The 12,615-nt window shown below is 40.7% G+C and overlaps 1 protein-coding gene across 1 annotated transcript in view; it reads left to right on the top strand.

Annotated features, from left to right (window-relative positions):
- ST6GAL2 (ST6 beta-galactoside alpha-2,6-sialyltransferase 2) overlaps positions 1-12,272 on the top strand; it is a 39,776-nt gene extending 27,504 nt beyond the window's left edge. The window contains exon 5 of the mRNA XM_010593579.3: positions 6,056-12,272. Within this exon, the coding sequence (XP_010591881.1) occupies positions 6,056-6,324 (269 nt within the window). The 3' untranslated portion in view covers positions 6,325-12,272. The remainder of the gene's footprint in view (positions 1-6,055) is intronic.
- The last annotated feature ends 343 nt before the right edge of the window (positions 12,273-12,615 follow it).

Here is a 12,615-nt window from a genome sequence, read left to right as displayed (position 1 = left end):
GATGACAAGATAACATGATACTTTGAATGTATATATATATGGTACCTGTGCAGGAAAGAAGTAGCATAGCAGCCTGCCTGCTTATGCTTCGGCCTATTGCAAGGTTGCACCTTGGCTGGTGTCTGGGAGCTTGGATTTTGGGCTGTCCCTACCCTTTTAGGAAACCCTGGTGGCGTAGTGGTTAAGAGTTTGGCTGCTAACCAAAAGGTTGGCAGTTCGAATCCACCAGGCGCTCCTTGGAAACTCTATGGAGCAGTTACACTCTGTCCTATAGGGTCGCCATGAGTTGGAATTGACTACACAGCAGTGGGTTTTTTTGTTTGTTTGTTTCACCTACACCTCTAACTGATAAGCATGGCTCAGTGTTGACTTAATAACATGCGTCATACTGAACACCTGCTTTCCTCCTGGGAGTCTTGAATTTTGGTATCTGCCAGGCAAAGGCTGCCTGTGTGACCAACCTCCATTAAAAACCCTGGGTTCCTGTTCTTTAGCGAGCGTCCCTGATTGTCAACATTTCACACGTGTTGTCACACTTGTTGCTCATCTTGTATAAGTCCCCTGGGAGAGGACTCTGAAGCTGGTGCCTGGTTTTCCCTGAACTTCACTCCATGCACCTTTTCCCTTTGCTGGTTTTGCTTCATATCCTTTTGCCATATTAAATCAGCCATCGGTACAATTATAATGCTGAGTCCTGTGAGTCCTGCTAGTTCGGAATCTTTGAACCAGGCCCTTTTGATTCAGTACCTTATTGGTGGTAATTCAGGTAACATCTGGGAGCCATATGTTGTCACTACCTCATTTGTGGTGACAAGGCTCCACATCACAAAGCTCAATTATGGGTCCGTTTTCCTCCTATTTTCAAATTTAAAATCAAGTTCTTTGTTGTTGTTAGTTGCTGTTGAAATGTTTCTTATTCACAGCAACCCCACAGGTGCTCCATAGGGTTTTCAAGGCTGTGACCTTTTGGAAGCAGATCTCTATGCTTGTCTTCTGAGGTGCCTCTGGGTGAGTTGGAACCATTCGGCTAGTGGTGGAGTTTTTTAAGTTAATTTAGTTTTTTTTTTTTTTTTTTAAAAGAAGCTTCCTCTAAATTCCTGGTTAGTATTGCACCCAGCTTAATGCATGTTGAACTTAATTTGAGGGGGCTCCAGTTGTACGTTAAGGCTCTGGCCTTCCCAATCCTGTCCTCATCTTGCCTTCCTTCGTAGCTACTCCCCACACAACCCTGCTTCCTAACACACATACCCTGAGCTGTGCTAGAACCATTACATACCTCTCAACAAGGATGTCTACCTATTTTTTTTTTTTTTTTTGTGACACATGAAATTTCATTTTCAGGTTTTATGTATTTCTAATAACTTGGCTGCTAACCAAAAGGTCAGCAGTTGGAATCTACTACCTGCTCCTTGGAAACTCTGTGGGGCAGTTCTACTCTGTCCTGTAGGGTTGCTATGAGTCAGAATTGAGTTGATGGCAACAGGTTTGATTTTTGGTTTAATAACTCTTAGGAAAACTGAAATGTAGACTTGATCACGTTAAGAAAATGATTTCAAAATCCAATATGTGACAGTCTGAATCTAAACTCAAACTTATGAGTAATAATGGCCTTAAAAAAATAAAAATCAAAGTATGCATATGCCAACTAAATTGACCATACTGGCTGAAAAAAGCTTAAAATATTAAAAAATATTCTCCTCCATTTAGTCTATAAATCCTCTTGTCCACCTTTCATGTGTACCCAACAGGTTGACAATTAAAATTTTCCCTTCACTTTGAAGGTGCCTCCCTACCAATTCTGACACCTGTACTGCAGCTGGCTGCCATTTAAACATTCAGGGCGCATTCCTCTGTTACTTGAAATTTAGCTACAAGAAGCCATACTTTCCATTGAGAGAACAAAACGATGTGAAACCGTTGTTGCTAAATCTCCCCTGGATTGGCAGAAATGAGGAGGAATTACGCATAACCCACTTTTGAATGGACAAATCCCATTATTTCTGAAGCTCCAGAAAGTATATTAAAATAATAAACCATTACATAAAAAACTACTAAGTATGTCCTTGTTTGATTACCATGAAACCTTAATTTTTTGCCTAGCTTTAACACAAAAAACTTACTGTATACGGGCAGCCCCTGGATTATGAGCGGGTTCCATTCCTAAATCTGTCTTTAAGTCGAATTTGTACTTAAGTTGGAACAGTTAGGTACAGTTCGTATCTAACATCAGTTAGTCAAATGTTTTCCTTAGTATATAGTACGTTAAAAGCCAGTTGCTGTTGAGTAGATTCCAACTCATAGCAACCCTGTAAGACAGAGTAGAACTGCCCCATATGGTTTCCAAGGAGTGGCTGATGGATTGGAACTGCCGACCTTTTGGCTAGCAGCTGTACCTCTTAACCACTGTGCCACCATCCGTCCCATATAATATATAGTGTACCTTTTTATGCATAAAAAAATTAAACACTTCCAGATACACTAAAACATCTTTAACATAATACAGTAATAAAAATAATAATGTTTCGATGCATGTAGTAAACAAAGTAGTGCCTGTTTGTTATTACAGACCATTTTATGTACCTCGAATGTTTAATATGATAGGCTTTATGGGGTTGGTTCATAACTACGGTTTGTCCTAAGTCAGACGTTCGTAACTAGGGACTGCTTGCATCTAGCAAGTACATGCTTTCATTTTAAAGTAAAAATTAACTAGCACCCACAGTAAAAATTTTCTCTGAAAAACATTTGAGAAAAACTGTTTAGATTCAAGAGTTTAATAGTTCTTTGAGACCAGGGTGACAGCAAGGATACTTAGGAAATCTACTTAAGTTTCACTTGAAATGGATGTGGGAAGCAGTTCAACTCTAAATTGGCTGCCTAATGTGGAAAGTGCCAGCCTCAGGTGAGACACCTTGGGGGTCCTGTACAGCAGAGTTTTTCAGAGAGTACGTGGGCTAGGCCAGCATTCCTCAAAGCATGGTCAACAGACCAGCACTGGTCCAGGAACGTTTGTTATTGGTCTACAACTAGGGTGGTATAGACACTGAAAATAATTAGAAATTTTTATAGCAATTCGACATTGTTAGGGCATCCAAATATGTGATCATTTTTCTAGTAATTTGTCATTATGATATTTTATAAAAGTATTTGCCTGTGATGGATTAGCTTTTTTTTTTTAATGGCCCCTCACTACAGATAGTTTAGGAATGCTTGTTAAAAATTCAGATTCTAGACTCCAACAAAACCCAAAAGAATCCCAATCTCTGAGAACAGGGACAAGTCCCAGGAATCTGCATTCTAACAAGTTACCCAGGTCACTCTTTTTCATGCTGAAGTTTGAGAACTACTACTTTAGGGGAAGAGCCAACTATATGACTAACATAGTTCTCTAAACAGAACTTGGGTAACCTTTTGCAAGGAGGCTTGGTGGCACAACAGTTGAGCACTTGGCTCCTAACTGAAAGGCTGGCAGTTCAAATCCATCCAGTGACTCTGTGGGAGAAAGACCTGGTGATCTGCTCCCCCAAAAATTACCAGGAAGGCCCTATGGGGCAATCCTACTTTGTCACATAGGGTCATTATGAGTCAGAAATCAATTCAGCAATGCCTAACAACAGCAACAACCTTTTGCAAGCCATCCTCTTTAATAGCTACAGTCTTGTGAAGATGACAGCTCAGACACAATTGATTACAGTCCCTGTGGATGAGGTTGTATTACTGGGTCATGGAAACTCCCGGGCAATAGTCTCTAGAGGAAGTGTGGACACCTGTGGTTTCCAGGTACAGTTCCACTGCTGGTTCATAAGACGCCTTTGTCCAAAAGATACCTTTGAAGTCACTTCACTGCCATCTACAGGGAAGTTATATGGAAATACATGAATCAATGATGTCCATGATGTTGACGGTGCCTCCTTAGACGTGGTTCCCTTTGCCCAGCCCACACAGCCATATGCAAGGCCCGGGTGACGAAGAGCAGCCAGCAAAGGGGCGATATTCAGGAATGTGCTCCGCAGCACATTCAGTGCTTCCATGAAAAATCACAGAAGCCATCGTCAACGCCACAGGCCACAACACCTGCAAAAACTTCCATGCAGAGAAAACATACATACCGGAGGGTTTCTTGTTTCAGGTTTAAAGTAACTGTGAATAAAATTTAATTTAACTCTCTGTGGGTAGATGGTTTTCTCAGCCACCATGTTGATTGATTACAGATGATTTTAGGCAGAGGAGGAAAATTTTCATAGGGAAGGAATTGTTTATCAGAATAAAAGGAGCTTTCTTCATCATTTGTGCTGCCTGATCTCATGCTGGCGCCCACTCTGCCAAAAGTCCAGGAAGCACAGCTTCTCCGGGGCAGGTTCTGGGAGCATGTGCTGATCCTTCGTTGCTCTTTCTCAGCTCCGCCTATGTCCTAGTCACTTTAGACCAACCCAAGAGAGGAGCCACGGTGGCTATAGCAGGTCAGCGGTGGAAGAGAAGGAAGCACTGGCAGACCTGGTAGGAAAAGGAGAGGAAATAACAGGTAACTTGTAGTTTCGGCGTAATTCTGAAAAACAACTTGACTTCATAGAATTTGAACTTAATTATCCATTTCCCTTTGTTAGGGATGGTTTTACTCTCAGCCACAATCCTGTGTCATGGCTCTAAATTCACATCTTTAAAATCTACTAACTACTGTTATCTTCTGGAACAGCCAGCATCCCTTCTCCTGTTCCCTTCCACTCCTTGTCTACCAGGCAGCTCCATGAAGTATAAGCTGTACCTCCTCTTGAAAACCCTGATGGCCTAGTGGTTAAGAGGTGCTGCTGCTAACCAATAAGATCAGCAGTTCAAATCCACCAGGCGCTCCTTGGAAACTCTATGGGGCAATTCTTCTCTGTCTTGTAGGGTCACTGTGGGTCGGAATCGACTCAACGGCAATGAGTTTTTTGAATTCCTTCTCCAGGAATCCTTTTTGGATCCCTCAGGCACAATGAGCCACCTCCTCTCTTCTAGCCCCTCTTACACAGGAATTTCTCTGGTCGTGGGAGTTTTCATGATGTAAACATGGTTGGTTAATTGGGGAATGAGATTGTTTTCTGCAGACAAATATTGGTAATAACAGGATCTAACTATGTGGCTTTATTTTTTTTATAACAAGGATTTCATAAAAGGGATAAACATTTTTTAAAAAAACATTTTGACTGGTAGTGCTAGGAAAGCAAAGCCCTTTAGCCTGGATCAAAAATTAGATCAGCACAATGATCTGTCTGATATATTTAAAAAAAAAAAAAAAAAACTTTAATAATGATAGCTCCAATGAGAAAAATAATTTTGTGAATATGAATCTTAAAGTCTGGATCACCAAACTCCACTTCTTTCCATTTCACCAAACATTTTATTACAGCTCTTCCATTATACAGTTCAATTTTACAACTCCTCAAACATCTATTTTGTAATCAACTTATAATAAACAACTGTTTTATCATCCATTTTTCGTAACATTTGTCTCTTTGGAACATAATCTCACTATTGCAAATTAGACTGTACTTGCATTCAGACTCGACTGGCACAGTGGTTAAGAAGTCGACTACTAACCAAATGGTCAGCAGTTCGAATCCACCAGCTGCTCCTTGGAAACTCTACAGGGCAATTCTGCTCTGTCCTGTACAGTCACTGTGAGTCGGAATTGACTCACAGCAGCAAGTTTGGTTTGGTTTATAATAGAACAGCAAGTCTGGCAGGACACGTGTGTATAATGTAATATGTTGTGACGTGGGTGGCAAATCTGTCACGATCATAGCCTCCAGGCCTCTTTAAGGCCAATGATGTTGCTCTTCATCTTTGGTTCTCTGCCCACTGTAATCAGTTTCGTGGGTGACTGTGTATGGTGTCGCGTCCTAATTTGCCCCGTTGCCCATGAACTGCATACACATTACGTAGTGGAAGTTGTAACATTGCAAGTGCAAAGAAAAAAGAGAAAGTGAATACAAGACAAGTATCTCCTGCCACAGTCAGCCATTCCTCACCACCATTCCCCCCACCCCCAAAAAGACTAATTTTCATTTCATTTCAGGAATCCTCATCATGATGTCCATGTGCAGAGAAGTACACGTCTATGAATATATCCCGTCCATCCGGCAGACGGAACTTTGTCACTATCATGAGCTGTACTACGATGCGGCCTGCACGCTCGGCGCGTACCACCCGCTGCTGTACGAGAAGCTGCTGGTGCAGCGCATGAACACGGGGGTCCAGGAGGACCTGCATCGGAAGGGGAAGGTGACCCTGCCCGGGCTCTGGGCCGTAAGCTGCCCTGTACCCAACCCCGTTCCACACTCTTAACAAGGGGCTTTGGGGAGGCAATGTGCAATAAGGTACTACTGGTATACTCTGTGTCACAAAGGAATACTTGAAGTTGTATTTTAGACAAGGTCGTCTGGAGTCTTTAAACTGCAATTTAGTGGTGGCCATAAGAATTCTTCTCTTCCTAAGCCATTGAGTATTTATGACTGTTCTGAATATAGAAATGGAATTTAAAAAAAAAAAAGCTCAAAAAAGCTGCAAAAAATGGGTACCCAGAAAGAAAACAGATGTATAAGCATGGGCATGACACCTCCAAAAATGCCAACCTTTTCTTATGCCACAGGTACACATTATCAGGCTTGTTTTCAACTACAGCCCTAGGGATATACTGAAATTAAGAAAGGGCTTATACCTCGAAACATCCAAGTTGAGGACCAGTATCTATAGTCTCGAGAGCGCCACTTGCACATACGTCCGTCATTAAATATCCTGGATTTTATGGGGAATGTCTGATTTCTCTCTTAGATGTGTTTTTAACAGTGAAAATACCCCAGGTATCCAACAGGGTGCACGTGGTTCTGTACCATTGCATTAACCATCTCTGCTTCCCCTTCCTACTGAGGGCTTTGCTCTTTGCTTAGCAGGACAAGTTTCTGATGCCATAAAACATCAATGTGTCCAAGAAAAACCCAGCCCCTGAACAGCTCTAGGGAGACACTTCGTTTCTCTGCAACACTTCATTCCATGACAAGGAAAGTTAGTATCACACAGACTGAGAGGCACATAAATAGGGAGTCTCAAGGCTGAAGAGCTGGACTGTTCTTGGCTCCGGCTTTTCCACCTTGTACCTCCTCACCTGCGAGCCCACCTCACAGCCCTTTCACACTCAGTTATACACACACTGACAGTTATTCCGCCACAACGAGGGAGAGCAGGGGCCACCCCTTGCTGCTTTCAATGTTGAAGGAAGGACTGCAGAGCCGTCACCCTGTGCTGCTGGCGATGCCCACCTAGCTAGCTCTTTTACAGATGTCTTGTAGGTTAACGTCAGCTATCGGGAACAGCCATGTACAATGATTTTCAACTACATTTTTCTTCCTACAGCAAACATTTAGGCATCCAACCCTTGCTTTCACAGATACGTTTTATGTCAACAGCATGACAAAGCCATATAATTAAATAAAATTGTGTGAAAGCATTGCTCTTTAACAGCAAGGCAAATACATGCTTCAGAGGGAAAGGCAGCGAGGGGGGTAATTTTCATCCCAGTATGTTCGATATACTCAAAGTTGGGTATTTTGTTGTTGTTTTTCTTTTTCTTTTTTTAAATCTCAACATTTCTGCCACTGCTACATTGAAAAACACAATTTTTTAAATAATAATGTGTTTTAGGTGAAAGTTTATGCAGCAAATTAGGTTCCCCTTTAACAGTTTTTATACAGACTCTTCCGTTCCATTGGTTACCGTTTTTACAATGTGTCAGCATTCTAGCTATTTCCATTCTGTTTTTGTTCTGTTTCCCATGGTCTAGCTTCTCTTCCCCTCCTTGCCATCTCATTTGTGCTTTTGGGTAACTGTTGACTATTTGTTCTCATATAGTTAATCGTTTAAGGGGGCACATTATTCACATGTGACGTTGTTTTTTTTATAAGCTGATCTGTTCTTTGGCTGAAGTGTGACCTGCAATAATAGCTTCAATTCCAAGTTCAAAGGGTATCTAAGAACAATAGTCTTGGGGGTTCCTCTAGTCTACCGATCTAGTAGGTCTGGCATTTTATAGAAATTTGAGTGAAAAACACAATGTTTTGCAGAGAACATAGTGACATTTTTTGGAATCCCTGGTGGTGTAGTAGTTAAGTGCTACAGCTGCTAACCAAGAGGTTGGCAGTTCGAATGCGCCAGGTGCTCCTTGAAACTCTATGGGGCAGTTCTACTCTGTCCTATGGGGTCGCTATGAGTCGGAATTGACTCAGTGGCAGTGGGTATAGTGACATTTTAGAATACCTTAATTTAAACGTGCCGTTTCCTTATATAACCAAAATATATCTCAGTGGTACAGTTAAGACTTCTTGGCATTGACAATAATAGCAGCTTAACTGAGTACGTTCTTCCTCGCAAGGGTGTGAATGTTAGCAGAGTTTAAGTGAAAGGGTTTGTTTCAGGATTCCCGCCCCGCCCCCCCCGACCCAGAGTGCTATCAAGACTACTTTTTTTTTTTTTTAGCAAGGTGGTTTACAGAAACTGACAGCTTCTGTGTGGCTAGTCTACCCATCAGAAATCTTGTTGACCAACAGAGATCTCCTGCAACTTATTATAATAGTAAAGTAGGGGTAATTCAAGAGGGTTACTCATGACAACATCCAGTAAGAGCCCATCCTGAGAACTTTGTTTCTAGACTACGAGAAGGAATACATAATTTTGTCCTATACATCAACTTAAGTCTGAGTAGACATCATCAAGCCACCTTTTCCTTCTAATTTCCTGAAAGAGCTTCATCTTGTACACATGTTTATGCATGTAGTAAGTTCAGTGACTGGAAACCCTGGTGGCGTAGTGGGTAAGTGCTATGGCTGCTAACCAAAAGGTCAGCAGTTCCAATCCACCAGGCACTCCTTGGAAACTCTATGGGCAGTTCTGCTCTGTCCTGTAGGGCTGCAATGAGTCCGAATCAACTCGATGGCAATGGGTTAAGTTCCGTGACTACTGAATGTTAATGAGCTAACTCCAAATTGGGATGAACAGGCCTCCTCGGAACTGCCTAGGTCTTCCAGGCCTTTGCCTTTAAATGCCCGTGTCTATTTGAGTTCCTTTTATAGTCATCCTAGGTGATTTGCTGATGGGCATCATTATCTAGGATCACCCCCCTTGGGGACATGAGAACTTGACTAGAGGATAATTTATTGAGCTTAGTGTAAACATGCAAGTTCAAAAGCCCCAGAAAACACTTCAAAGCTGTTTAAATAGCATTTTGTTGTAACGCATGTAATTTTAAAAAGTACTTTCCGTCTCACTGAGGTTCCAAGAAAGACCGAAGAGCATAAAAGAAAATTTAATTAGAAAATTGAATTTATTATGGCCTTAAAGACTCATGGGAACCAGGGTCTGTTAAACATTCAGGAAATGTAGTACACATATTAATATACTGTCGGCTGGCATTCTTCTATTTAAAAGTTTAAATTGTTTAGTCTCTCAAAAATGTTAGGCTAACATGAAGACCACTTCTAGTATTACCCAAATTGGTCCTAAGTGGCAATATTTTACCAGACATTGTTAAATCCCTGTATACCACATGTTCTGATCTGCAGGGCACACATGGCCTTTCTGTAGTTAACAGTAAATAACACCCCATTGCATTTCTCACAAGCTATGTCCCTCCTAAAACCCTCCACCCTCTCCTGGGAAGGGAAGCTGATAAAATTCCTATGGTGCAAACCGAAGCTATTAGTTGTCGTTTTTTTTCACTCACAGGACTAATATCACATTGTTTTATATTTCAAGACAATTTCACTTTTTGTTATCATGAAGAAACAGACATTGACCAAGAAGGACAAGTCACATGGGACTAGATTCTACCTAACGTGTCTATCACACTGGGCAGAAAGGTGTGTTTTAACAGGTGTAGTATTCTCGCTGTCGATGGTATACTGATCCTAGTCCTGTGTGTCTGACCTACCCCACTTTTTTAAATCTACTTTTATTAAGAACATTTGCACAGGGCCATAAGGTGTTCAGTTAGAAGTTGCATATAATAAACATCAGAGATATGCATTGAAATGGGCCAAAGGAAGGGCTTTTACACAGCTTTGAGTTACTGGGTCTTCTGCTGTCTGTCTGCACCCAGAGCTGAAAGCACCTGCTTCAGAAACAACGCTCCCGGGAAGGGGCCTGTTTCCAGGTGTCTCGTGCCCTCTGTCTGTCAGCCCAGACAATCAATCCTGGACGCTTCAGTAGTCATCTGTTATTATAGCCATATCAGATGGACGAAAGCAATGCTAAAACAATTGTTAGCATTTCCAAATTTGGGAAATAAAAGTAACTCTTTAAAGCGGCTATAGGGTCACTCTAATATGAGTTTATGAGCCAGTGCTTTCTGGTGAAACAGATTATACCTTCTGCCGTTGGCTGACCCTGCCAGGCAGGAGCCATTTATAGCCACTGAAGTAATTAGGTCCTGTTGACACAGTCTCAGATGAGTAATGGAATGTGATGGAAGACATTTTTATGCATAAATGACATGATTAAAATTCTCTCTGTAGCCTTTCTTATAAATCAAGGCACAGTGCATGTTTCAGGCGGGAGGTCAAAGTCACCTGGCCCCCGTTTCTCCTTAGATAGGAGTCCCTGGGTGGTGCAAATGGTTAACATGCTCATCTGCTAACCAAAGGTTGGCAGTTCAAGTCCACCCATAGGCACTTCAGAAGAAAGCCATGGCGATCGGCTTCCAAAAAATCAGCCATTGAAAACCCTGTAGAGCACAGTTCCACTGCGGCACACATGGGGCCTCCCTGAGTGAAATTGACTCAATGGAAACTTTTTTTTTTTTTAATGGAAAGAGAAGGGGAAGGGGGGAGAGGAAAAGATATTAAGAAATGATTATATAGGCCAAATAGACTCTCATTATAGTCTATCATATTGTCTTTTCAGTTTTTCATTTTCTGATAGTTTAGAACTCTTACCCTGTGGTTATACAACTAATCAAGGCAGCTACGTTTAGTAATCAATTGCTTAGGTCAAATGCGCCTGAGTTCAAACTTGTTTTTTATACTCTGGATATTTCCATCGTGAAATTATTCTGCATGTTTTTGTCACTTGAGCATCATTTATGCTATTGGTAAATGAAAGGTATTTTTCTGTCAATTTAAGGAAATGTAAGTTCTGATTCTTGTTTTATGAAATGAATTAAGCATTTTAGTAAGAAAAAAAAAATCTAGCATATTCCCCTATAAGCTTGGGCTAATGAAATTTAAAGAATTAAAGGCATTGATTCAGTAGTTCTTTTAGTATAAAAAGTGTACATGTAGATATAGTTATATAATTGTATATACACATATCTACATACAGGGTTGGTTTTGTGTTGTCTTTTTTCGTCAATCTGTGTGTCTGAAATCTTTGTAATAAATTTTATTTTCATTATACAAGCACCAGTTTTTTTTTTGAAAAAAAGGAAGCAAATGTTATATGTCCTTCTGTTTAAAAAAAAAAAAACTCTTCCATCTCCATCCCTTCCCACACACTCACAGTCTTGACATCTTTGCTATGCTAAAAAAGCATAGAGAGATATGTAAAAGGGACTATAAAATATAGAGGAAACCCTGTTGGCTTAATGGTTAAGAGCTATGGCTGCTAACCAAAATGTTGGCAGTTCAAATCTACCAGGTGCTCCTTGGAAACCCTGTGGGGGCAGTTCTATTCTGTCCTTTAGGGTTTCTATGAGTTGGAATTGACTTGACGGCAGTGGGTTAGGTTTTTTTTGTTTGTTTGTTTATAAAGTATAGAATCACTACGTGAATATTGTGCCCTTGTCAGATGCCTAACTTAACCCTGAACTTGAAGAAAAGTTGATCTATAGTTGAAGGCTTTTATAAGATTACAAGAAGAAACATTTATTGGTTCCATGGGAAATAGTCTTCTTACCAGGTAGGTTTCAAACCAATTCACTCCTTTGGTAGTGTTAAAACCTCACATTTATTATACCACACATTGTGTTTTGCTCTAGATAAAATAGTTGTTAAATTTGTCTGACAGAAACCAGTGAAATTTTTTAATAGCTTTGGAAATTTTTTTGTATGATAATTTTTAAAATGAAATGTGTGCTCTTCAAAGTAATTAAAGCTTGAGGTTTTCCAGGAGTCACATTTTAAAAGTGTTTGTACACATTTTAACACTTTGATATTTTCTATTTTGGTTTTGTATATTTTTGTGTATATGCAGTGTACAGACTTTTTCTTGTAAATAAAACATGTTTTCATTTGTCTAGAAGTTTCTCTGTTTTAATTTCTCATAGTTACAGATACAAATGAGCAAGTGGCAAAATAATGAGCCATCCCTAGGGAAAAATAAAATAACTCAGAGCCAAAATCTAATTAGAAAACTGAGTGGGAAAAGAAGCAACACCAGCTAGCCTTCAGACCATGGTTATGAAAATGGCCCTGGCCTGAAACAAGAGGAGGTGTGTGTGTTTTCATCTTCTGGGGGTTCATTGCCACATGCAAGAGCCTGGCTGGCAAAATCCAGCCAAAATGGCAGCATTCGGGCTAAAACATCCAGGTGTTGACTTTAACGGTGTGGCATTTTGGCTAATTGAACCGCCTAGGGGGACCCTTCCCAGTG

Source organism: Loxodonta africana, chromosome 15, assembly GCF_030014295.1.
Source record: "Loxodonta africana isolate mLoxAfr1 chromosome 15, mLoxAfr1.hap2, whole genome shotgun sequence".
NCBI classification, from domain to species: Eukaryota; Metazoa; Chordata; class Mammalia; order Proboscidea; family Elephantidae; genus Loxodonta; species Loxodonta africana.
The sequence above is the reverse complement of the archived record's forward strand: the minus strand, read 5'-3'. Positions and strand labels throughout refer to the sequence as shown.